Genomic DNA, 25210 nt, shown 5'->3' with positions numbered 1-25210 from the left:
TACTGCAGATACAACAAAGACGGATATAAGTGTCTTCAGTTGTTTTTCTTGTGTTAATACCTTTCGTTTGATGCGCTGTGGTCCGCTATCTTACGCTACTCCAGCCCTGCCTGATGAGGGGATTTGCATTCAGACTAACGCAACTATTAAAATCATATATGACATCATGCTTTACTAAGTCACGTCTGTGTGGATTATGTCAAGACATATTCCCTTTTCAAGTCGATCAACTCGATCTCTTAACATGTATGAAAGATAAAAACCTGCCATAAGAAGAGGTGAAGGGGTGTAGCAGTAAAAAGTGAAAGTACCCGCCCCATTACGTCAGTACCGGACCTTGTTGAAACCACAGGCAGTCAGGCAGCGTAATACAGAGAGTGAATCATTACTTTTCACTGCTACAGCCCCTCACCTCTGCTCATGTTCAAACCAAGATCAGCACGGTTTTTACATCCTCCATACATGTTGAGAGATCGGGTTGATCGACTTGAAAAGGGAACATGTCTTGACATAATCCACACAGACGTGACTTAATGAAGCATGAAGTCATGTATGATTTTAATCGTTGTATTAGTCTGAATGTAAATCCCCTCATCAGGCAGCGCTCGAGCAGGTGGATCACAGCGCATGAAAAATACACAACTGAAGACACTTAAATGCCTGTCTTTTTTGTATTTGCACCAGCTCTGTGATGCTCGTTCACAACTTCATGCATTAGGTTAAATTAGGCTGTCCAGTGTCTGTGTTCAGTCCGTTACAATCACAGACAGGAAGTCAGGCAGTTTAATACAGAAAGTGAATCAAAGCGCATCAAATGATCGTTAATTAAAAGGGGAGAAAAGAAAAATAGAATAAATATCTATACTTTTATATAAGACACACATCTGATGCTTGTATTTGCAGCAGCTGCACACCCACAACTTCACGCATTGGGTTAAATTAGGCTTTACAGTCTCCTTTACTTCCACTGTATCTGTTCTGCTAAGCGAACGGAACCAACCCTGTGACGTCAGACACAGCGACATTCCAAGATGGCTGCGCCCTAGGTCTAAAATCTAATGTAAAACATGCCGTTTTCTTCTAAATGGTTACATTAATCGATTTTGTTTAATATACTTTCGTTAAAGTAAAATCCAATGTACAAAATAAGGTAAACTTGACTGAGTGCTTCATTTGCCCTTTAATCCAGCTAATATACAAACCGGCAGTTCATTTAAACCAGTTAAGCTTGACTAGTTCAGTTTAATTGCACAAATGTTTGTTTTCACGTTGGTGTATGTCTTTTGTGCAGGTGTGAATGCAGCAATCAAGCTCAAGTGTGCACCAACAGCAGAGCAAACAAGTGAAACGAGACCTGCTTGAAGAGATTGAAGAGGGGCTTTCAAAGCAACACTGGAGCAGTTTGTTTGTGGCTAGAACAAAATCTGAACTCGAACAGACCCAACTGCAAAAGATACTGCTCATTTTTGGACAAAACCAGCTGCCACAATGTATTATTAGACAAGGGCAAGAATTTGTTAACAGTGCATTAGTAACAGGTTCATGGTTGCTTGCGAATAAAATTTGGAATTGACTTAATATGCGCCTTAGTTTGCTGTGCATTTAAGCATTGTTTTTAAGCTGCAAAGCCCTAACTTCTAGAAATGTATAGTTTGTTCTAAGCTATGGATACAAATTATGAAATATACAATGATCCAGCCAGTCATCTCACCATATAACAAGCTTTTTGTTGTCAAACGGTACTTTCCTCCTTTCTTCATTTACTGAGTATTCACACACATTAATTCTCATTCATTCATTTATATCCTTTTAGCTTAATCCCTTATATATCAAGGTTTGCCAGAGCAGAATGAATCGCAGAGTAACACCCATACACTCTTACACCCATACACTCTTACATTCACATACACTCATACACTAACACCAACTAGATTATTCAAATCACTTAGAGCATGTCTTTGAACTGTGTGGAAAACCGAAGCAACCAAAGGAAACCCAAGCAAAAACTGGGAGAACACGCAAACTCCACACAGAAATGCCAACTGGCCTAGTTGGGACTCAAACCAGCAACATTCTTGTTGTGATTTGACAGTGCTAACCATTAAGCCACCGTACCACCCCACACATTAATTCCTACTAATTGGAAAGCAGTTCTAGTTTGTTTCAACTGGTTCAGACGAGAGCAATTAGTGTGGTGTGAAAAGAACCAAAAGCTGCTGAAAAATACTGCAAAGTATTATTTGTTGTCCTTGGTCTGGACCAAATGAACCAACTAGTAGACTAAATTCAGCTAAACAATATAAATAGTTGCCTTTCTAGGCTTTAGGATTAGCTGAAAAGTAGGGTAAACCAATCTAAGCTTGGCTAACACTGGGCAATTTTGAATAATTCTTTACAATTGTAGCTTGTCTGACTTTACAACCATGAATCATGAATTCCCATGTCAAAATCTCATCAAGAGTTTGACACCATCTATTCGCGATACGTCTAGTAACCTGCTTTCTGAAATTATACCTCACAGCATTAACAATCTGTAGCATAATTTCTACTTTTAGTTACATTTAGAATATATTTTAAAGTATTATTAGTTGTTTATAAATCACTAGATGGCCTATTACCTCGATACATTACAGATATGCTTACTTAACACAAACCTAACAGATCACTCAGATCTTTAGGATCATATAAACCAGAAATTTTAAGGGTTCAGTCAAAGCAGGCTGAATTGGCCTTCAGCTACTATACCCCCCTCCCACTGCTGGAATCAGCTTCCAAAAATGATCAGATGTGATACAACATTAGCACATTCAAATCAAGAATGAAAACGCATCTGTTTAGCTGTGCCTTTACTGAATTAGCACTGTGCTATGTCTAACAGATCGCGCTATTATGTCTTTTCTTTATTTTTCATTCTTTTATAATTCAACATTTTAAAACATTTTTTCTTTGTTTTTATTTTACTTGTTTTACTTATACTTGTCTCTTTTATTCCTGTTTATGTAAAGCACTTTGAATTACCATTGTGTATGAAATGTGCTATATAAATAAACCTGACCTGCTTTACTCAGAACATGTTAAGATTATAAAACTAGTCCTACTAATAAACTAACAAATATATTTTTTAAATTTCCCTGCAGTGCAAATAAATTCGCCAAATCAGATTTCATGTACTATTGGTTCCAGGTTTAAAGACACATTGCAGGAACGTATCTGAGACAAATCTTCAGACACTACCAAAATGTCATTAGAGGGTAAATTGTATTGTAATGGACATTAACCTGTAGTCGATGAACATGTCCAACCAACAATAAAAGGCCACAGATTTTAGTCTACGATTACAGAAAGCTTCCAAAATTTGTCTCAGATGACCAAGTCATGGCTGAAATTGCACAGTGTGAGGCGGGTGTATAGTAACGCTTGCTTAAACCAGCTGGGAGACCAACTGGCAGTCCAACAAAATTAGCTAAATATCTGCTCGGCCAGGCTGAAAAAGATAAACCAGCTATGACAAATTAAATCACAGGTCTATACCCTCAAAATGCTGTAGCCTTAGAAGACAAACATGGCAACATATAGTTTGGATTATGTATGGTAGCATAATTATTTGTAACAAACAACAACGCCTCTATCCTGCTACCGCAACCAACATCTGTTAATTTTTTATGCACCGGGCCACGTCTAGTATAATTGGCATGCATTCTGCCATGTTTTATGATGTATTAAACATTTAATAAGATGCTTTATAGTCATAAACTAACAGAAAATATGCTACATACCCAAGCGATGGCCATGATGCCTAAAGCGAAAAGACTGGGACCCAAGAGGTTCCACAGGCCGTGTCGATCTAGCTGTAGGGCCATAGACAGAGCCATTGCTCCCAGTAAATACAGCACCTGTAATAGAGTGACAAAGAGAAAAAAATGTTAGCCCAAACATCGACAACTTATCATTTCTAGAGGCCATAGCGAATCTCCAGTCCAATTAGGGCCATCTTGTAGTGGGCACCCTCTGTCAGACAGCCTGTAAGTACAGTGATGTGCGGCTAAAAATGTCTCCTTCCTCCATTCCTTCCTCTGTAAAGTTCAGAACAGTTGTGACATGGGTGGTTTGATTAGTGTCTGCAAAACTGTCACATTCAGCAAAACACATTCACAGGTGCAGACACACAATCACCGTGCATATATATATAGAAACATTCTCCCTAAAGGAGAGCTATTTTTTCTTGTTCTTTTCATTAGAGGCTTTTTTCAGAAGCAGAAGTCCTCTCGCTTCATTTTTCTGGTTTAAAATAAGTCAAACTCAGAGTAAATCACAGTCTTGCAGGCTTTCTCTTTCCTTAAATCTTACTCTTTCCCTCTGCGGTTGAGCAGCTGAAGACTGAACTACAGTAAGGGGAAAGTGCACATCCGCACACCTGGAAGTGTCCACCTATATTTACTCAGCTCCACAGCCAAATGTCACCATCATTATGGCAGCACATGACAGACTGCTGACATTCGTATATTTACACTCTGTGTAAGCGGTTTACTGTGGTGGACAAAATTTCTGCTCTCTTGCACATCTTGGAAAGCTCTTTTCTTGGCAATAAAGTCCATGAAAAACTACTGGCCTCTATGAATCACACAAAATGAATTTATAGAAATTGATGACACAAGAAATATCTAGCATTTCCGGGCTCCAGGGCCTTCATATGTAATTTTAACCATCAGCTTGTGGTTCTTATATACAGTTGCCTTGAAAAAGACAATTTTGGACACTGAAAGTACATTTTCAAAAGTTCACGATCTTTCTTTAATAAAAAGTACATTATGTACCTGTATACAAAAGCTGCTTATATTTAATCACAAATAGAAAAATAAAAATAGACAAATAGACTCTCTCTCTCTCTCTCTCTCTCTCTCTCTCTCTCTCTCTCTCTATATATATATATATATATATATATATATATATATATATATATATATATATTAGTGCTGTCAATCGATTAAAAAAATAACTAATTAATAGCACTTTTTAAAAATTAATCGCGATTAATCACTTTTAAAAGACAGAAACTTGTAATTTTGGCTATTCAAATGCAAAATTAATATAAACGCAAAACAAAAACTTTTTTTAAATTTAAAATATATTTGTTTATTAGAATTTGTGTTTAACTTGTAACACAGATTTTATCATGTAAACAACATACCATAAACCATCAAGATCCTGGCTTGACAGCCATTTTATTACAGAAATTAAAACACAGGCATGTTAATGCGATTTGAATTTCAAAACAATCAATGCCAATAAAGAAAAAAAATAATAATTTCCAAGTTGGATTTTAAGTGGACTGCAAAAACTTGCTTAAACTAAGCATACTTAAGTATGGCTGTATTTCACAAAGATTCTGACACAACAACGCGAAGCATACGCTTTCGTTGCGTTTAATGAGAAAACACGTTAAACTTAATGAAACTTTGTAGGGCTCATACTGAAAGGCAAAGTCTTTGACGGCTCGCAACTTCACCAGAGACTTCCTGAGTAGCCTACATTTACATAAGACACCAATTCTTCGATTTTAATATGATTAAGATAATACTCTTATTAAGGGTCTACCGTGTAAGCAGTGGTTTGATTACCTCAAAGGAACACCGAGTCACAAAATGCGGAGGGTTTTCTTTCTGTTCGCCATGCGGTATCAAATTACATTAAAACAGAAGTCGAAAGTTAAAAATGAAACACCCAAAATTGCATGAAACTCTGGAGAGCCTGGTGATGCGACACTGAAACTTGCCTTCAAAAAGTGCTTTCTTCCTTATCCATTTTTCTTTGCATGTTGAACACACATCCACCTCAACAGGAAGTAAAAAAACCCCTGCAACTGCGTTAATTGCGTACATTTTTTTGAACGCGTTAATGAATTCAAATTATTCGCATGCATTAATATTAATTGCATTAATATATATATATATATATTATATCTTTATATATATATATATATATATATATATATATATATATATATATATATATATATATATATATATATATCTTAATGATTATAGACAGATTTATAATCTAATATAATATAATATAATATAATATAATATAACATAATATAATATAATATAACATAATATAATATAATATAATACAATATAATATAATATAATATAATATAATATAATATAATATAATATAACATAACATAACATAATATAATATAATATAAAATGATATAATAATGTAAAATGTAATTTATTTTGCAAAAGTGTTTTATTTTCTTCTTTCTGTCTCGACAGAATTCACATTTTTCAGAATTCATTCAGAATTAGCCACATTTTGCATGTTAATTGTTGATTGGCAGTTGTTAATGCTCATACATTTTCATTATTTAAAAACGTACACCGCACAACTTTAATATATAATATCTTAAAAAAAAAAATTGGCAGAAGTTCAAAGTTTATGGTAATTTGTTGCTTTGTGAATTTTGCATCGGAGTGATTTTTACCTGTTTGATAATGGACTTGAGTCTGGCCATGGCGATGACAGTGACCCACACAGACATGAGCGATCCGAGGAAGTCACAGAACTGCAGCACGTCATACTCCATGATGCAGAAGACCACAATGCCTGGCTGGTCACAGGCATGATAAAACTGTTCATGGGTGAAGATGAAAACAAGAGGTCAGGAAAAGCATGAATAAAATATGACACTTTGCCATGTTGCTGGTTCTTAAATTTTTATCTCCCACTGACATGCTGAACTGAGACCTGTGATGTGTTTGTGAGTAAGCCAGCAGTTCTTCGAGAACTTACTGCATTAATTAGGCATGTTTGGTCAGAGCTGCAACAAAATTCATTACAAATTTATTGTAAAATATAAATTATGCAACAGTTATTTGCCGTTCTTTATTTTGGTCAGTTTAGTTAACATACATACACATTCAATCATGATTTAGAAATTTTATTTTATGACAAGAAAATGTTACTACCTACCAGTACCTTTTTAAAGGCCCACTTTAGACATCACATCACAACTAGAAGTAATTTGTTTACTAGTGGTTATTAGAGTACTAGTAGACTGTCTATTTAAAGGGGATTCATCATGCTCACTTTGCCCAAACTCATATTAATATTGAGTAACTATAGAGTAGTGCTGCATCACACTGTTAACAATTTCCTGTAGAATCTACAGTAACTTAAGCCCTGGCCAAAGCACACACATTTCTCATGATTTTGACATGATTTCCTTGATGTAGGGGTTCCTTGATCTCCTGGGCCCGGTTTTTCAAAAGTAATCCACTAGGATTTTGGATAAGGGATTGGATCAAACCTTGAAAATGGGTTTTTCAAAAGAAAAAACGGATTACCTTATCGGATTAGATCACATAATCTAATCTTGGTTTTGATCCGGATCAAACCTTTACTTTGGGTTTTTCAGACCTTTTTTGTAGGATTTGGATCACTTTGATCCAATAAACCTGGATTAAACTGATCCCATCAGAAGGGTGGATTTAGTGTGGATTTTATGCCCAAAATGTAATGAAAACTTATAAAAATGTATTAAATAATACTATATTTGGATCATGCAGTACCTTACAAGATATACTATTTATTCATAAGGTTTTAATTTTATTTGTTCATCTGTCAGGCTGCAGTGATTATTGGCTTTAACATATTTAGGCTTTCAGTATAGGCCTACAGCAAACAGCTGTCAAAATTGACCAGAAACAATACATTTTATTCTGTCACTAATTGATATATATATATATATATATATATATATATATATATATATATATATATATATATATATATATATATATATATATATATATATATATATATATATATATATATATATATATATATATTCATCACAAAGAAAATATTTGTTTTTAGAATATTTTTAGTGATGCATGCAATGATTACAGAATAACCAAGAAAATGCAAAGAATGGCAATCACGGATTTTTGAAATCACCTTCAACAATTGCAAAAAGAGACTGAAAGGGCAGAAGCACAGCTTCATCTGGCTGAGGAACAACTGACTCTGACCAAACTGCAGCAAACCAAGGCCAGATTTGAGATTCACCTCCTAAAGGCTTTGCTCAGACAAGCATTTTCATTTCTAATAAAAATAAAGTTATATTTACCCCACACTGGCTATACTTGTTGCTCTTTACATAGGCCTATCTATCCATCTACATTGTGATTGAGCACTGGTAATCCAAATTTAGTGATCCTGAAAAGTTCCTATCCAGATCAGATTGATCCAATCCAATGTTGCTTTGAAAAACTGGCTCAAAAAGTAAGCTGGATTACGTGATCACGGATCACAAAAACAGGATTACTAAATCCGGATCAATTTTATCCGGATTAAATCTTTTGAAAAACCGGGCCCAGGGGATTCAACAAATGGGCATCGTGACACAAGATTCAACTGTTTCTTTTGTAATCTGGCATAGATCATAACAACCGATCCCATGTTTGCGACGCTTCACAATATCATTGCAGAAAGTGTACCATGTTTAATCTTTTTCTTTTCTGAAACTGAAAATTTCACATTAATTTTATTTAGGCTAGATTATTATTTTATTTAACAAAGCAACACAATCTCACGACAATTTGGCTGGCATATAGCAGACTGGTTTTGAAACACTTTACTTTTTCCTTGGTGCTGATGTGCTTTCTTTTTTTGTATCACTAATAAGTCACCCATGGCTGGAAAATATACATTCAGATTTAAAACAAAATATCTTAATATTAAAAAAAAAAAAAGAAATATATGTTTGATCCTACCAATGTCATAACAAATGCCCTTAAATAATGTAGCCTAGTTGTCAGCAAGCATCAGTGTTTATTGAGATTGAAATAATATAAAAAAAATCTAATTGAGCTAATAAATATTGTTAGCAACATCGTGGCTTAGGGAAATAACGCTCGTCGTAGAAATCACAGACTGACTGATCGTGAAGAAATGTAGTTTGGCACCTTTGTTACCCACAACAAGTCAAGATTTTATCAAGACAAAATTGCGTAATCTGACATAGTGACTTTCGTTACCAACAATAAAAACCGTATGATTTGACTGAGGCTCTACTGGCAGCAGTTCACCAATATTTTCTGTAAATCAATTACAGTAAGAATACTGTATATTTACATGTACAGCACTCTTTGTCCTGCTCTATATGTATAGAGCAGTATTGTAAAGATGTACAGTAGTGTAATATATCTATAAGTAAAGATATACAGCATTGAATACCTTTACTGTAAAATATACAGTAATTTTTACAATGCAACTTTGAAATACAGTAACATACTGTATAACTGTCCTACAATAAAATACAGTTCACATTACAGTTAAATACTGGGTAATTTACGAGTGTCATTAACAGTGCTTTAGTTTTTTTTTTTTTTATAATTTAATGAAAAATTAAGAGCTTTCTAATTCTATTTGAAAAAAAATCCTGTGATATTGCTGTTAATAAAAGAGGGTAACAACTTTGTTAATAACTATTTGACATACAATCAGTCTTGATTAGCCCCTGAGCATACAATCACACTGGTGTGATTAGAAAGTTCAGTGCATCATTGCACCATTAATCTGATGAATTCAAATCTGCTCTACCGCAAATCCAAATATTTACTAGCTAGATAAAAAGTGCTTTTTTCTATGGGAGATGACAATAATAAACGTTTTACCGATACATTGTACGCTATTCAAAACAGATGCACACTGTTTAGGTTACTAGAATATTTTCTCTATTATTTTCCCAGTTAAACAGCCTCTTAATATCATGTAGTTTAGGCAAAGTTAATGAACTGATGTGTTGTAAATCCAGCAGCTCTAATCACCTTTGCAGTGCATGGGGCTGCTGCATGACATGTTATAAACCAGATGTATCACCATTGAAATATAGAAGTGATGCATTCTAAATAACTCACAAAGGTGGATCTTGTGAAGTAGTTGGCTGAACAAGCCTTCCCTCAAATCCAAAAGTAATCTTTTTTTGGACTCATTCTCAGCCACATCCTGTATAGCACTGTATATTAGTATATCCCAAAACTTTGCAGGTTCGTGTTAACTTATTTTAGTTAAAGGCCCTGATGTACTTCATCTAAAAATCAAAAAACAAAGTGGCGTGATGTAAGTTTCAATTAAATTAGGCCACAGTTAAGTTAGTTGGGACTTAAGGAGGCAGCTTGTTTAATGTCTTCTCATGAACATCTTTTAAACATTTTTCCCATTAATTTATCAAACTGATTTGTAAAAACATTATGTTTAATATAGAAAACTGTGTAAAAAACAACCAATAAAAATCTTCAGCTCAGCCAGTCACCCTACTTTTTATACATAAATAAAAACTTAATAGTCTACTAATATTATGAAGACTTAGTTGAGCTATAGTTGCAGAAAGACATCCATTAACATAAAGGGTAACCTATGTTTATACTTGGATTGGATTGAAGCAGGTCATCAAACTTACAGTGGAAAAGAACATGGTGAAGATATAGACGGATGCCTCCAGCAGGTAATGACTGCGAATAGCGATGGTCACCGGTGGGACAAACATCAGGTTGCTGAGGCACAGAAGCAGAGTTGAAAGCAACTGGAAGCCATAGGAATATGCCTCAGTGTTGTCTGTGCAACCCCAGCCATCCCAACCTAGAAAAACACATATCTATTACCGACCACTCTTAACATGTTATAGTGTGAATCTTGAAAGCTTCAGACTCTGTTCACTACTATGAATCAGTGTTTAGCACGATGACAGATTTGTCTTTTATTATTTTTGAATACACGCATCCCTTTGAGAGTACACTTAATGTATAATATTTTTTCTTCCAAGGAAATGAATGCTTGTTAAGTTGTTACTTGTTTATCTTTTTTTTTAATCGTTGATGTTTTGGTGATAGCATGTTGCTACTGTAGCATGACTTACCATGTCACTTGCCATGCTTTAGCATGAACAAGCATGTTGCTAGCAAGAATTAAGAGTGATGTTGGTAGAAAAACCCCTCAGTAGCATTTTTAACATTAACGTAGCTAACATGTTTCTAGCTTGAGTTACCTCGTTGCAACTATTTTAAACATGAATTTACAAGTTTTTTTCCTTTCATGTTTCTAACACAACATGTTGCTTGCATGCTTTCAGTATAAAAGAAAAAGCCTAAACAAGCACTGTTTTCTTTGTATTTGTGTCGAAATAAATGTAGACTTGGTGAGGATCATAGACTAAAAAAAAATTTAAATATGGAATAAAAAAACAAACATGTTTTTTTTTTATTATAATGTTTCTAACATGTTTTCAACTCAGCTTAACATGTTTTATATGCTTTCAGTATAAAAGAATATTAATAATAAGCCTAAACAGGATTTCAACCTGTTTTCCTTGTATTAGTGAGCCTGGTGAGAATCATAGACTTCTTACAATATACTACCGTCCATGTCCTCAAAGCAGAAGAACGAGCCTAAACAGGATTTCAACCTGTTTTCATTTTATTTGTGATCAAATAAATGTAGTCTCAGTGTGAATCATAGACCCCTTAAAAAAACAAAACAAAAAAAAAACCAAACATAAAAAACATGTTTTTTTATGTTTCTAACATGTTTTAACTCAGCTTAACATGTTTTTTTTGCATGCTTTCAGTATAAAAGAAGTATAATAATGAGCCTAAACAGGATTTCAACCTGTTTTCATTGTATTTGTGATCAAATAAATGTAGTCTTAGTATGAATCATAGACCACTTAAAAAATAAACATGTACAAAAACATGTTTGTTTTTTGTTGTAATATTTCTAACATGTTTTAACTCAGCTTAACATGTTTTTGCATGCTTTCAGTATAAAAGAAGTAAATTAATGAGCCTAAACATGATTTCAACCTGTTTTCATTGTGTTTGTGATTAAATAAATTTAGTCTTAGTGTGAATTATAGACCACTTAAAAAAACATGTAAAAAAACATGTTTTTTGTTTTTTTATGTTTCTAACATGTTTTAACTCAGCTTAACATGTTTTTGCATGCTTTCAGTATAAAAGAAGTATAATAATGAGCCTAAACAGGATTTCAACCTGTTTTCATTGTATTTGTGATCAAATAAATGTAGTCTTAGTGTGAATCATAGACCACTTAAAAAAAAATAAACATGTAAAAAACACGTTTTTTGTTTTTTTTGTTATGTTTTTAACATGTTTTAACTCAGCTTAACATGTTTTTTGCATGCTTTCAGTATAAAAGAAGTATAATAATGAGCCTAAACAGGATTTCAACCTGTTTTCCTTGTATTTGTGTGCCTGGTGGGAATCATAGACTTTCCACAATATACTACTGTCCATGTCCTCAAAGCAAACTAAGCTAAAAATAAGCACACGCGCAGAAAATGCATGTAAAATGAACAAAGGAATAAACATCACAGAAATGCACATGTACTTTCTCCCTCATTCATACATACACACGCACACACACACACAAACACATCCTGTTCCTCATCTGTCAGCTGTTGTAAACAGCTTCATAAATATAGATTGGATTCGGGCAGCCTACTGTTATATAAACACCGTGAAGGAAATAGATGTACTGCACCTCTAACCTCTCATAGAAAATGCCAGAAAACATACCAAAAATCTCTCTGATTACGACGCCTTAATTAGCCGAACCACAAACAAAAAATTCCTCAAAGGCGTGTAGTGATTGAAGTCTCACTGAGTGTCGACAAAGACGGTCAATTGAGCTTTAGCAGGCACTCGAGAACAGAGACGAGCGTCACATGTGCGCTGGTATCAGAGCTCTCAGCTGTTTGCCAGAAAACATTCATTAAAAGGGTAAATTTGTCTATGCTAATCACAAAAGAAACTGGGTAGGAATCCGGGGGGAGCAGGGAAACGAGGCACCAGAGCTTCATAATGGCGCTGTAATTGAGAGGTTGTGATTAGCATATTTCTCAGGATCATCAAATGTCCTCTAATTAAAAACCACTTGATTTGTGATCTCACAGTTATAGAGCGACATGATTGGCACATGTGTAATTGAAGCATTTAACATGCCTATTAACTTTGATTGGCATCTGACAGTAGACGAGAAAGATAATAAATTAAATTATTAAATATTACTGTGATTATCGCTGCATTAACCGCAGGGGGAGGAATATTGACTTATTTACTTTGTTAAATGACACAGGATTTCTGCTCCTTTATTGCAATGAAATAAAATAATTCAAGGAGTTTTCAAACGTGTCATTTTATAAGTGCAGCAAACAGAAATTCTATTAATATCTTCTATTAGTCATTTTGGGACTACTGATTTTGATTTAAATTAATATTTAACAAACATTCAAAGGTCTTTTTTTAAAAAATACACTTTCTATTTATTAAAGAATCTATTAAAAGTAATAAATACATGAACTATACATATATTAAAGAATACTGAAAATTCCCTTTACATCTACTGTCTGTTTCCGCTTTAAAATTTAAATATTGTTCAACATTCATTCATTTCAACATTCAGAATAAAATTTATATATATAAAAATGTATTTATATTTATATATATACATTTTATATATATAAATTTATATATATAAATTTTATAAATATAATTATTTATATATATATAATTAAGTGTTGTTTGAAATTTTCCTCTAAAATGTGCATTTTTTCTCAGTCTCCTATGTTTGTGCTCAGTCATTTAACTTTGAAAAATGAAAATTATCCTATTCTCTGCACTAAGAGTAATATTAATGAAACTATACACAATAGCCTGAGAATAATGCTAGTTTTAGATGAAGAAATCAGCATATCACATTGATTTTATTCTATTTTCTAATGTTTTGGTGTGATAGCTGCTAAAAAAAAAAGGCTTTTTGAAAAATACATATTTTATTGTGGCTTTTATTTTGATGCAGCATTGGTCAGCCTAACAAACTTCTTCTAACCCAGTGGTTCTCAATTCCAGGTCTCGGGCTCCCCCGATCTGCACATTTTGCGTATCTTTCTACTTACACCTAATTCAGATCATTAACTTTAACAGGTAGATCCATGAACTGATCCTTGTGTGTCAAATATAAAAGGCCTGCAAAATGTGCAGGGTGGGGGGCACGAGAACCGGAATTGAGAACTACTGTTATAACCTATATTAAAACTCATATCAACCTTAACTTTAGAATTATAGAGTATTTTTTGTATAAATGCAAAAATTAACCTAAGAGTCTCTAAATCAAGCCTTATGGATAAACACAAAAAAATGTACCATAACTGAGCTCTCAGCGACCTTTGCCAATTCCACTCCCCACTCAGCTTTCATTCAATATCCCTACTGTCCTTTAAAACAAAGGATGAAAAAACAAATAAATACACAAATAGATCAAAAGGCAAAGGCTGAAAATGTGTTTAAAAAATTGGATTTCTGTATTCTGACCAAAGGTGACACAGTGGCTCAGTGGTTAGCACTGTTGCCTCACAGCAAGAAGGTTGCTGGTTTCAGTCCCAGCTGGACAAGTTGGCATTTCTCTGTTAAGTTTGCATGTTCTCCCCATGTTTGTATGGTGTGTGTTGAGTGCTCTAGTTTTCCCCACAGTCCAAAGACATGTGGTGCAGGTGAATTGAATAAACTAAACAGCCGTAGTGTATGTGTGTGAATGAGTGTATATAGTTGTTTGCCAGTACTGGGTTGCGGCTAAAAAGGGCAGCCGCTGTGTAAAACATATGCTGGATAAGCTGGCGGTTCTTTCCGCTGTGGCCACCCGTGATGTATACAGTGACCAAGCTGAAGGAAAATGAATGAATATTCTGACCAAACACTATCTTGAACAGTATAACTGATTCTTAAATTCCCTTAAATTAAAAGTGCTTTGCCATGACTTGAGCATGTGACCATAAGCAAATACAACTTCGTACACACACCAGCAAATTCAAGGACAGTCCATCGTATTTTTCTTCACAAATTTATGACTCATGTTCACTCTTTAAAAAAACCTTTCTTTTCTAGCATGAATAACATTTTGATCATCTAAATAACTTTTTCCCACTTTAATGGTGAAAGGTTCTTCTGAAGCATCAATGCCAGGAAAGAAGCTTAATTTAGGAGAGCACACACCACTCATTTTACAAAAGAGAGCACATGTATGAAAAAATTGTCTTACCTGCTTTACACTCGCATGCAGCGTACAGGTAGTTGTTGGTGCGCAGAAGTTTGCACTGGCCATAAGTGCCACAGTCATTGATGCAGGGCGTCAGGTAAGAGCGAAGGTAAACCTCGGCTGTTACATTAGTGCACATCTCAAACCTATGGAAGATCACAGAGATGACAAGGAGTTACGATTGGAAGATTTTGGAGACCAAACTAATGAAAAAAATCTGAAAATTCTCAGAGCATTTGGTGAATTCTGTGTTTGCAGTGAAATGAATAGCGACTGATGCTTTTAACATAGCAAACGCACTTTAGATTTGCGTAAGAAAGTAACTGAAATTAGAGATGCTATCTCCTGTGTTGTGTTTTTCATAGAGAGCTATGGCTTTCTGAAAAATTACAGTGGGGTATAGTAGGGTGGGCATTTTGCTTTTAAAGAATTGTATGGTGCTTTTGTATTCCTTCAATGCCATTCAGTGTACGTTCACAGAAAATACAGAGCAGTGCAGTCTTGTAATTGTGTGCAATTTTGTGTTCCATGGTTGAAACACACACAAAAAAGGGAACAACATGAAGAGTGAGTAAATGATGACAGAACTTTACTTTGGTACAGAAACGGGGGAACAATTTCTCTTTTTCTGGATTTATTAGATATTGGTTTGAATAATAATAAAGAAATGTCAATGTCTATTTCAAATAAAAACTTTGTCAATAAGGACTTTGTGTCTTGATCACTAGCGATCTAGGCTTTGCAGATTGCTGGAAAACATACATTATCATCTGGACACTATATGAACTACAAATCAATCTGGTCACAGCCGACTGTCTCTCTCTCTCTCTCTCTCTCTCTCTCTTTCTCTCTCTCTCACGCACGCACGCACGCACGCACGCACGCACGCACGCACGCACACACACACACACACACACACACACACACACACACACACACACACACACAGCTGGTAACTGATGATGGACTTAAAGCGAGGCTTGATGAAACACTGAAACAGTCGAAGCAAATGTGTTGAAGCTTCAAAACGTTTCAAAACCAGTCTCTACTGTGACAACTAGTGGTAATTTACCTATATTTACGTATAAATATGTCTTGTTTTGGTCATAAATAAAGTACGATTATTAAAATACATCATGTCATAATTATAGAGTATTTGTGCAAGTCGAGCTTTACAGCACATTTACTCTGTGCAAACAAACGGTCCACTAGACTATATGAGACAGAGGTTTATTTCCAACACTGTCAGTCAAACGCAGATTCGCCAAGTCTCGAAATGATTCTGAAACAACCCATGCTTTGAATTGCTTTAGTCACAAGATCTGGTGTTTCGAAAAACTTTAGTCATGTGACTTGGGTGTTTCAAATTACATTAGTCATGTGACCTGGGTGGTTCAGATCATGCTTCGGTGAATTGTTTCGAAACACTTGCGCCTTTTTGACATTGTGTCAAATTGTCAGTTTCACGCCAGCCATCCCTAGTCTAGCCTTTCTGTGCTTTGGACCCGTATTTTGTTTATTGTTTATCCTGTTTGCTGCCTGCACCGATCTCTTGTCTGCTTTTAACCACGCTCTTTGGATTGTCTATATGCTCCTGTTTGTACCCGTTTTGACGATTGCCTGACTGACCTCACTTAAATAAACTGCCCGTAGACCCTCAACTTCGTTGTCATTAGTGGTGGGCAAAGCAAAGCTTCATGAAACACTTAAACAAATGTGTTTCAGCAAAGTCTTAACAAATGTGTCGAAGCTTCGAAACATTTCGAAACCCCATTCCACAGTGACACCTAGTGGTCATTTTTTATGTATTGCTCTGGAACAGCTTTAGCAAAGAAACAGTTTAGCAAATTGAGGTATTAAACCCCACATTGTAGAGTTGCGCTTTCAAGTAATTTAGGGAAGCGGTGAGAGTTCCAGACTAGCATTCAGAGATAATGGGTTTGAATTTATGGTGGTGCTGCTATAGATGTTAGTTTTTAAATGCTCTGTTCTTGTAACGAACAACATTGGTCTGACATCTGAATGAACACTTTGGGAATAAATATGTCTTGTTTCAACTTAGCCATGTGACCTGGGTGTTTTGGATCATGCTTCGGTGGAGTTTCAAAACACTTGCGCTTCGAGATCTCGACATTGTGCCAAAACAACAGTTTCATATCAACCATTCCTACTGTTTTGACGATTGCCTGCCTGACTACTCTTTTAAATAAACTGCATGTGGACCGTCAACTCTGTTGTCACCCTGACCATTGTTACAGATTGTTTGTTTGCTTTTGCAGAAATGACAATTGGTCAGAATAGCAAATGTATTCCTTTGAAGTAATTGAAAATTATAGATATTCCATCAACTATTCATTGCATAACTCTTTTGAAATCAAAATTTTGGTATTGTTTAATCTTATTTGTTTTATTAATATACAGATAAAAACTAAATGGTTAATGTAAAAAAAGCTTAATTTTTTTTATTACAGAGAATTTTCAAGTGGCCTTCAAGGCTGTATGTTAAACTAAATCAAAACGACCTTGCATTCAAAGGCAAGCAGATGTTTTATCATCCCTAAGGAATTCTGAAGGTACTTCACACTGTACAGCCTCTGCATGCATTTTTATATGAAGACGTCAAACTTCATCTGAACTCTCGCTGTCAGAACTCATTTTAATTTTCAATGAGATAAAATAAGGTTACGAGTAGCTGGGGCAACATAAAAGTGAATTCATGAATTGTTCAACAAGAATTTCAGACTAGCAAATAAGACACACCACACAGTTCGCAGCCTGTACTTGCTAAATGTTGAAGAAGGTAAATGTATGGAGTGCTATGAATATTTTTTCATCATTTCTGCAGAGTCAAACACATTTTGATTGCTAAACGGCAGTCTGATATGTTAGTGTAGACTTGAAGAAATGCAAATGTCCTCACCCGTGTTCAGTGGCACACAGAGAGCGAAGGCTCAGATACCACGTGCCCGTCTGTGGGTAGGGAATCCTCAGCTTGGTGATATTTGAGGTGTTGTTAATGGAGAGATGAAATCCTGAAACTGATTCTGATGAAGAAACAACACAAAATAAAATAAGTTTCACCTTTGGTTGACTAAACTATTATTATACTAATAATTCTAATAGTACTAATAATTAACTATTATTACACCATACTATACTGCTATTATACTGCAAATGCTTATTTGTTTCACACAAATTGTCTTCAAAAAAGACATATTTATTTTTATATTTTTCATATTATTGATCATCATATTATTTCATATTATATATGAAAAATATTTTCATATTTTTATTTTTCAAAATCCAGTTAAATTTATGATCAACACACTGGCAGATTGTGGCTCACGAATGAAAAAGAGTGTGTTTAACAGCCCAAAACCATCAATTCAAAACACAACTAACATATTGTTAAATTGTAAAACAATTTAAAACACTAATTATTACTAATCAAAAATAGTTATTTTTTTGTTTTTGACAGACGTTGTTATGGCTGCCAAAGACACGCTCTAATGTCTCAAGAACATATTATGGTCATAAGAATTATTATAGTAATCTTAATAAAAATGTTGAGAACACCTCCTTGACAGAGGAAACAAAGACGTTATGCCTAAACCAACAGATGGGAATTCATTTTTATAAATACAAAAAACAATACATCACTTCTATTTAAAATCAGCCAGGGAATTCAAATTATGTCTAAAGCAACAGATTTAGACCACAGCTCCTGAACAACTTTACAAATTTAGGTAATATTTGTCAAGCGTCTAGTGTGAGTTCACTAACACCACCAAAGACGAAACTATCCAACGTCCCTAGAAGGCTCAACCGCCAGATTGGACATTTTTGTAATTTTCAGGGTTCGTAACTAGCTACCCTTAGACTTCAAGAAAGAGGACGCTGTGACGCAACATACTATTCAATTCAATTCAATTCATCTTTATTTGTATAGCTCTTTTACAATGTAGATTGTTTCAAAGCAGCTTCACATAGAAGATAGTGAGTTGAAAGTGTCAGTCCATTTTTCAGAGTTTTAAGGTCAGTTCAGTTTAGTTCAGTTCAGTGTGGTTTATTATTCACTGCTAATGGTACAAACACTGAAAAGTAATCCATCTATAAGCAGCTTTACAAGTCAGTGGTGACAGCGGCGAGAAAAAAAAAAAAAAAAAAACTTCACCAACTGGTGAAAGTGAAGGTTAAAACCTTGAGAGAAACCAGGCTCAGTTGGACACGGCCATTTCTTCTATGGCGAAACTTCTTGTGCAGATCAACAGTCTAGGTCATGGGTGTCCTGATTAAGTCGTATTTCTTTTGCAAGAACAAAAATTGTCATAAATGATATGCCAATGCAGCCAGGAACCAGACAACAAACCCAAGGCTGCATGCTCATTGCACATGTCACACTTCCCGTATGGGAGTGAAGGTCTCTTGATGTGAGCCAGTGTGCCATGCCCCTCTTGGGATTTGGCTGTTCAGCCAGTGCTGTAGTGGGGGGAGTGGCCTTATAATAATTTCATTGCCACTTTTTTATACAACTCAGAGTTATTGATCTAATGAATTCCAATTTGTCAGTTAAGAGTTGACTTCAAATGACAAATTGATAGGGAACAGATCATTTGTTTAAGGTCTTTTAAAATGTAATAATTGAAAATAATTTATTTAAAACAGAATTTCTGTATACTATAACATTATATATAATATTTAATGCCCCTTTCACTTCTCATAGCTAATACTATTATTTCTTAATATTTATTATTTCACTGTTTACTATGGCAAGAGAACATTTAGAAAAAAATTTAACAAATAATCTAGTTTACGTTTTTTTAGTTCAATTAAAAAAAAAAAAAAGATTGTTTAACAATCTTAGTTAATATTGCTATTTCAGCATCTGTTCTTTTGAATATTGTACGGCCTTAAGAGCTTCATATCGCAACACATTACTATATATATATATTAAATATATATATATATATATATATATATATATATATATATATATATATATATATATATATATATATATATATATATATATATATATATCAGTGCTGTCAAAATTAGTGCGTGAAAAAAATTTGAATTAATTAACACATTAATAAAAATTTACTTGTGTTTAACGTGCAAAGAAATATGGATAAGACCAAGGAAGCACTTTTTGAAGGCAAGTTTCAGTATAAAACAATTAATGTCACATTACCAGGCAATCCAGCGTTTTCTCCAGAGTTTCATGCAATTTTGGGTGTTTCATTTTTACCTTTCAACTTCTGTTTTAATAGAATTTGATACCACATGGCGAACGGAAAGAAAAAAACCCTGCATTTTGTGACTCAGTGGTCCTTTAGGTAATCAAAAGTCGCTGCTTACATGGTAGACTCTTAATAAGAGTATTATCTTAATCACATTAAAAAAAATCGGAGTATGGTGTCCATGTAAATGAAGTGTGTATGTAAGCAAAATTGTTTCTACTTTATAATAAATGCTCTCAACTCACAGCAACACAACTATACAATGAGTACAATTGTATGTATTCAATTCGTAATTGTTATTATAATTTTCCATTTTCCATATCTGCAATGCCTGTATTTGGCATTTTTTTTGCAGTCCACTTAGAATATAACTTGGAAATATTTTTTTCTTTATTGGCATTGATTGTTTCATGGATCTTCATGGTTTATTGTGGGTATGTTGTTTACATGAAGAAATCAAGTTAGTGTTACAAGTTAAACAAAAGATGTAATAAACAATTATATTTCAAATTTAAATAGTTTTTGTCTTGCGTTTACATTAATTTTAGATTTGAATAGCCAAAATTACAATTTTCGGTCTTGTAAATGTGATTAATTTTCAAAAAAAGTGCAATTAATTAGTTAATTTTTCTAATCGATTGACAGCACTAATATATATATATATATATATATATATATATATATATATATATATATATATATATATATATATATATATATATATTAATTTCAATAATATTTGAGTAAAATTCTAAATCTTGAATCTTACCAGATTCACATGAGACTGACGTGTTGTCATGAAGAGACAGTGGCATCCCATGATTCAGACAGCCGAAGATCGTAATATTCTCTCCTTTCACTGAAGACTGAAGGAAGAGGAAAAAAAAGAGACAAAATGAGTTTGAATCCTGTTAAAGATAAGCGAACATCAAAGTTAATTAATAAGCTACTCTGAATCACAGACAGTGGGCGACACAAAGCAGGTCAAAAGAGGGTTTTGGCGAGCAAAGGAGAAGGCTGTGATTTAACCATTCGAGATGTGATAATTTCATAGGAATATCAAAGGAAAAGAGGCTCTTTGTAGATGAGCGTAAGGCCAGTCATCTCCCACCGCGAGCTTCCTATCCACAGACGTCTGAAAATAAAGATGTTCGCCCTTGCCTTTTACCCCGTTTATAAATAATACAGAGAGTCTTGATGAATAAGCGAATCCAGGACATGAAGCAAATTAGTGATCTCTCTTACATGCATAAATTGTGGAGGAGATATAAATAGAGGAAAACAACACTTTCAAGTAAAGTATCATGTTGTTGGACTAAAATGTATTACATTTTTACAACAGGTTTAATATTACGGTTTAATAATATAATGATATATTTCTCATAGTCTTATTCATACAACTATGCCAAAGCCATATAGTACACTTGCCCATGGGGGCTCCATAAAGTCAGTATTTAATTTTCTGACTTAGACCTCACCAAATAATAGGCACATCAGCAGAAAAAGATTATCATTCCTGTATGATCAGAATTATTAGTCCATCTGTGTATTCCCGCCCCCAATTTCTGTTTAACGTAGAGAAAATTTTGTCAACACATTTCTGAACATCACAGTTTTATTAACATGTCTCTAATAACTGATTTATAAAAAACTGCAGTAAATAATATTTTACTAGGTATTTTTCAAGACACTTCTATACAGCTTAAACTGACATTTAAAGGTTTAACTAGGTTAATAAGGTTAACTAGGCAGGGTAGGGTAATTAGGCCAGTTATTGTATAACGATGGTTTGTTTTGTAGACTATTGAAAAAAATAGCTTAAAGAGGCTAATAATTTTGACCTTAAAATTGTTTCTAAAAAAATTCAAAACAGCTTTTAGCCAAATTCTAGCTGACATAAATCAAATAAGACTTTCTCCAGAAGAAAAAAATATTATCAGAAATAATGTGAAAATTTCCTGTTAAACATCCTTTGAGAAATAATTAAAAATAATTAAAAACATTCAAAAATGGGCTAATAATTCCGACTTCAACTGTATGTTGAAACCAACAACCCAATAGTTAGTGTTTTCAAAAGCAAACTAGAAACAAAAAGCCATGGCGGACTGCATGCTTCAACAATGATTTCATTACTTTTATGGGTTTTGTTTTTCCTGGTTATTGAAACCACCCTTCACTGGACTGGTAAACCGATCCACTTCACATCCCAATTCTGGTGCTGTTGGTGATGAGTCACCAAGCACACCAGTCATGGCAGAAAAGTCATCCATACAAAGGTAAGCAGTCAACGCTACCACGTTCGTTTTACAAATAAAAGGCAACGATGTGTACCAGCGAGCACATATTTCATAAACTTAGAATTATAAGGTTCTTTCTGACATTTTCGTCAAAATTGAGCTATTCACATATTCTTATTAAATAACATCTTATTTACATCATGGGATGTTTTTTTTTATAAGTTGTTTACATTTTAAGACTTTTTAATTAAAAAAACAAATGTTACACACATACTGTTTGCTATGAAATGCATAAACTTTAAAGCTCATTATCACAAAATCATTCAGAATGCATATAGAACCTTATAATTCAAAGGTGATGATTTGTCAGTTCTCAAAAATGTATCCTTGGGCACATTTTCCCAACAAGCCCGTGTTGGCCTCCTAGGTAGGCCCACACAGAATCTGTGCTAGAGATACTGGCCATATCGTTCGTTTTAAAAACTAAATGCAGCCATACGTACTTCTGTAATGAGCCAAGCACCCAACTCCTCTGCTGAGTCAGGTGTTGGGGACTTGGAGGAACGCTCTAGCAGAGTGACAGAATGTGCATGCACCTCTGAGTAATGGAGAAAGACACTACATACATTAACACAGACATCTTTCTTTTTTATTAAATTTCATTTAATTAAAATTTTTTACAAAGTTTTCAACTTATTGTAGTCACAAAATCATTCCTACAATATTGGATGTCCACAACATCGGAAGAGTAGACGTGTGAAAAGTAAAAGCTAAGGAAATCACACTGTTGTTGTGTCCTGCTTTGTAAGTTTTTTTATTTTTTATTTTTTATTCTGATGTCAGAGTCTTTAATATTCACTGCATTATGGTTAAAGGTGAAAATCACAAAGTAACTACATACTCAACATCAGTTGCAAGTTTACACAGATGGCACAAGTGGGTTTAAGCTTCTATGTGAACAAGACAACAGAAACAAAAAAAAAAAAACTAAATAAATTAATTAAAATCATTGTTTTTTTTGTTTTTTTTTTTTGTTTTTTTTTTGCTCCAGCTCAAGGTATAGTTAAGTGCATCATCATGAAAAAAATATTTTATAATCACTACCAAACATTAATCACAATGTGTTTTTTAAATGGTCCATTACCCACTATTTTATATACAGTATGTAATGCAATGCACTGTCAATTAAGATGCAAAAATCACAAAATATTATGCAGTAAAAAATAAATCTCTATAATCAAATTTACTTACTTTTATTTAACTCTGTAAAATATCTTCTCTCTTTGATTTAGCAAAAGTAATCCATTATTGCAAGTTTAAGGTATTGTTTCTTACTTTATAAGTTCTGACAGCTGTACAACTAGAGCTGCATGATTCTTGCTAAAATGAGAATCGCGATTTTTTTAACCTAAAATAAGATCACGATTTTCTCACGATTCTGTAGATATAAAATAAAGGTTAATATGAGTGGGCTACTATTACGGTTATTCTCAAACATGTGGTAAAACAACAATAGGCTTTGTGTATCTGTACTGTTGGTTAAAATGCTAAATTTTGTATAGACTTGGAATGGTGGACTTGAACAGACTTCAGATTTGTTCTGGTCATTAATGCTGACGATAATTCTGATGTTGAATTATTGTGTTTGAAACATATGCTTACAGTCTGTAATTTTCTGCTTAAAATCTGTCACTGGCGTGATTTTCATGAATACAGAAGACTGGGTGGGTATTTTTGCATTTCGGCAGGTTTTTTTTGGATACTTTTTGGGCTGGAATCGGTCAGCTACATCTGGCAACACTGTGTGCACTTTCGGTTTCATTTTCACTGCTAAGGGCGGTTCACTTTCTGCACGGCTCCCAAACGATCACTCTGTGCCGCAAACTGAATGTTATTTACAACTTTATCACCTGTTATTCACAGCTTATGCAGGTTCTGTTCACTAAAGTAGACTTCATTTAGAGGCGGGTGCCTCCCTCTGTGATAACAGCTGACGGTCAGCTCACTTCACGTGTGATTTTGCGGTCGCAAATACATTTTACATTTTTTGGGTGAATTATATCTTATAAATACACCATGTGACTCTTTCAACACCATTTGGAGGTGTTCTTGTTGCTGAACAACTTATGTTAAACAATGTGAAGACTTGCGGCCACCATTGCTTCTCTCCTGAACTTGAGAATATGATTGACAAAATCGTAGAAATGCTGGATTAAGATTGTCTAGGGGGTCGAATCAAGATCGCGATCTTTTTACGAATAATTGTGCAGCTCTATGTTCAACATAGACAATGAATCATAAGAGCCAGCATCTGTGACACAGGAATGCACTCAGCCATGTAATCTAAATGAACCAAAGAGCATCTCAACCATGGGCTTTTATCGAGCCGGTGTTTTCAGCAATCAGTACAACAGCAACTGAAATTTTCTGGCTTCACTTTAGCTCAATATTCAGCTGCTTTAATGTCAATGCTGTGCCAAGCACCTGTGCTGAGCTGGCCTCAGACCAGACCCCAATCAGGAATGTAAGTTTTTAACAATGACGGATGACCAGCTGGGTTCACTCAGGGCAGTTCTTGGCTGTCATTCAAGACGGTTTCAAAATTAACAG

General features: G+C 34.3%; 1 protein-coding gene across 3 annotated transcripts in view; it reads right to left on the bottom strand.

Moving 5' to 3' along the window:
- Positions 1 to 25210, bottom strand: part of tmem8b (transmembrane protein 8B) — a 304341-nt gene that overhangs the window by 20582 nt on the left and 258549 nt on the right. For 2 of the 3 annotated variants that reach the window (XM_087253922.1, XM_087253924.1), the window contains exons 7-12: positions 21133 to 21229; positions 18041 to 18164; positions 15124 to 15266; positions 10472 to 10650; positions 6491 to 6637; positions 3777 to 3893 (exon numbers count right to left, since the gene is read on the bottom strand). In XM_087253922.1, the coding sequence (XP_087110048.1) occupies positions 3777 to 3893; positions 6491 to 6637; positions 10472 to 10650; positions 15124 to 15266; positions 18041 to 18164; positions 21133 to 21229 (807 nt within the window). Of the gene's footprint in view, positions 1 to 3776; positions 3894 to 6490; positions 6638 to 9401; positions 10245 to 10404; positions 10651 to 15123; positions 15267 to 18040; positions 18165 to 21132; positions 21230 to 25210 lie in introns of those variants that run through there. The other variant, XM_087253923.1, reaches the window with a different exon arrangement.

This window comes from Danio rerio, chromosome 5 (genome assembly GCF_052040795.2).
Source record: "Danio rerio strain M-AB ecotype USA chromosome 5, GRCz13ab, whole genome shotgun sequence".
Lineage (NCBI taxonomy): Eukaryota > Metazoa > Chordata > Actinopteri > Cypriniformes > Danionidae > Danio > Danio rerio.
This window is presented reverse-complemented; position numbering and strand designations above follow the sequence as displayed.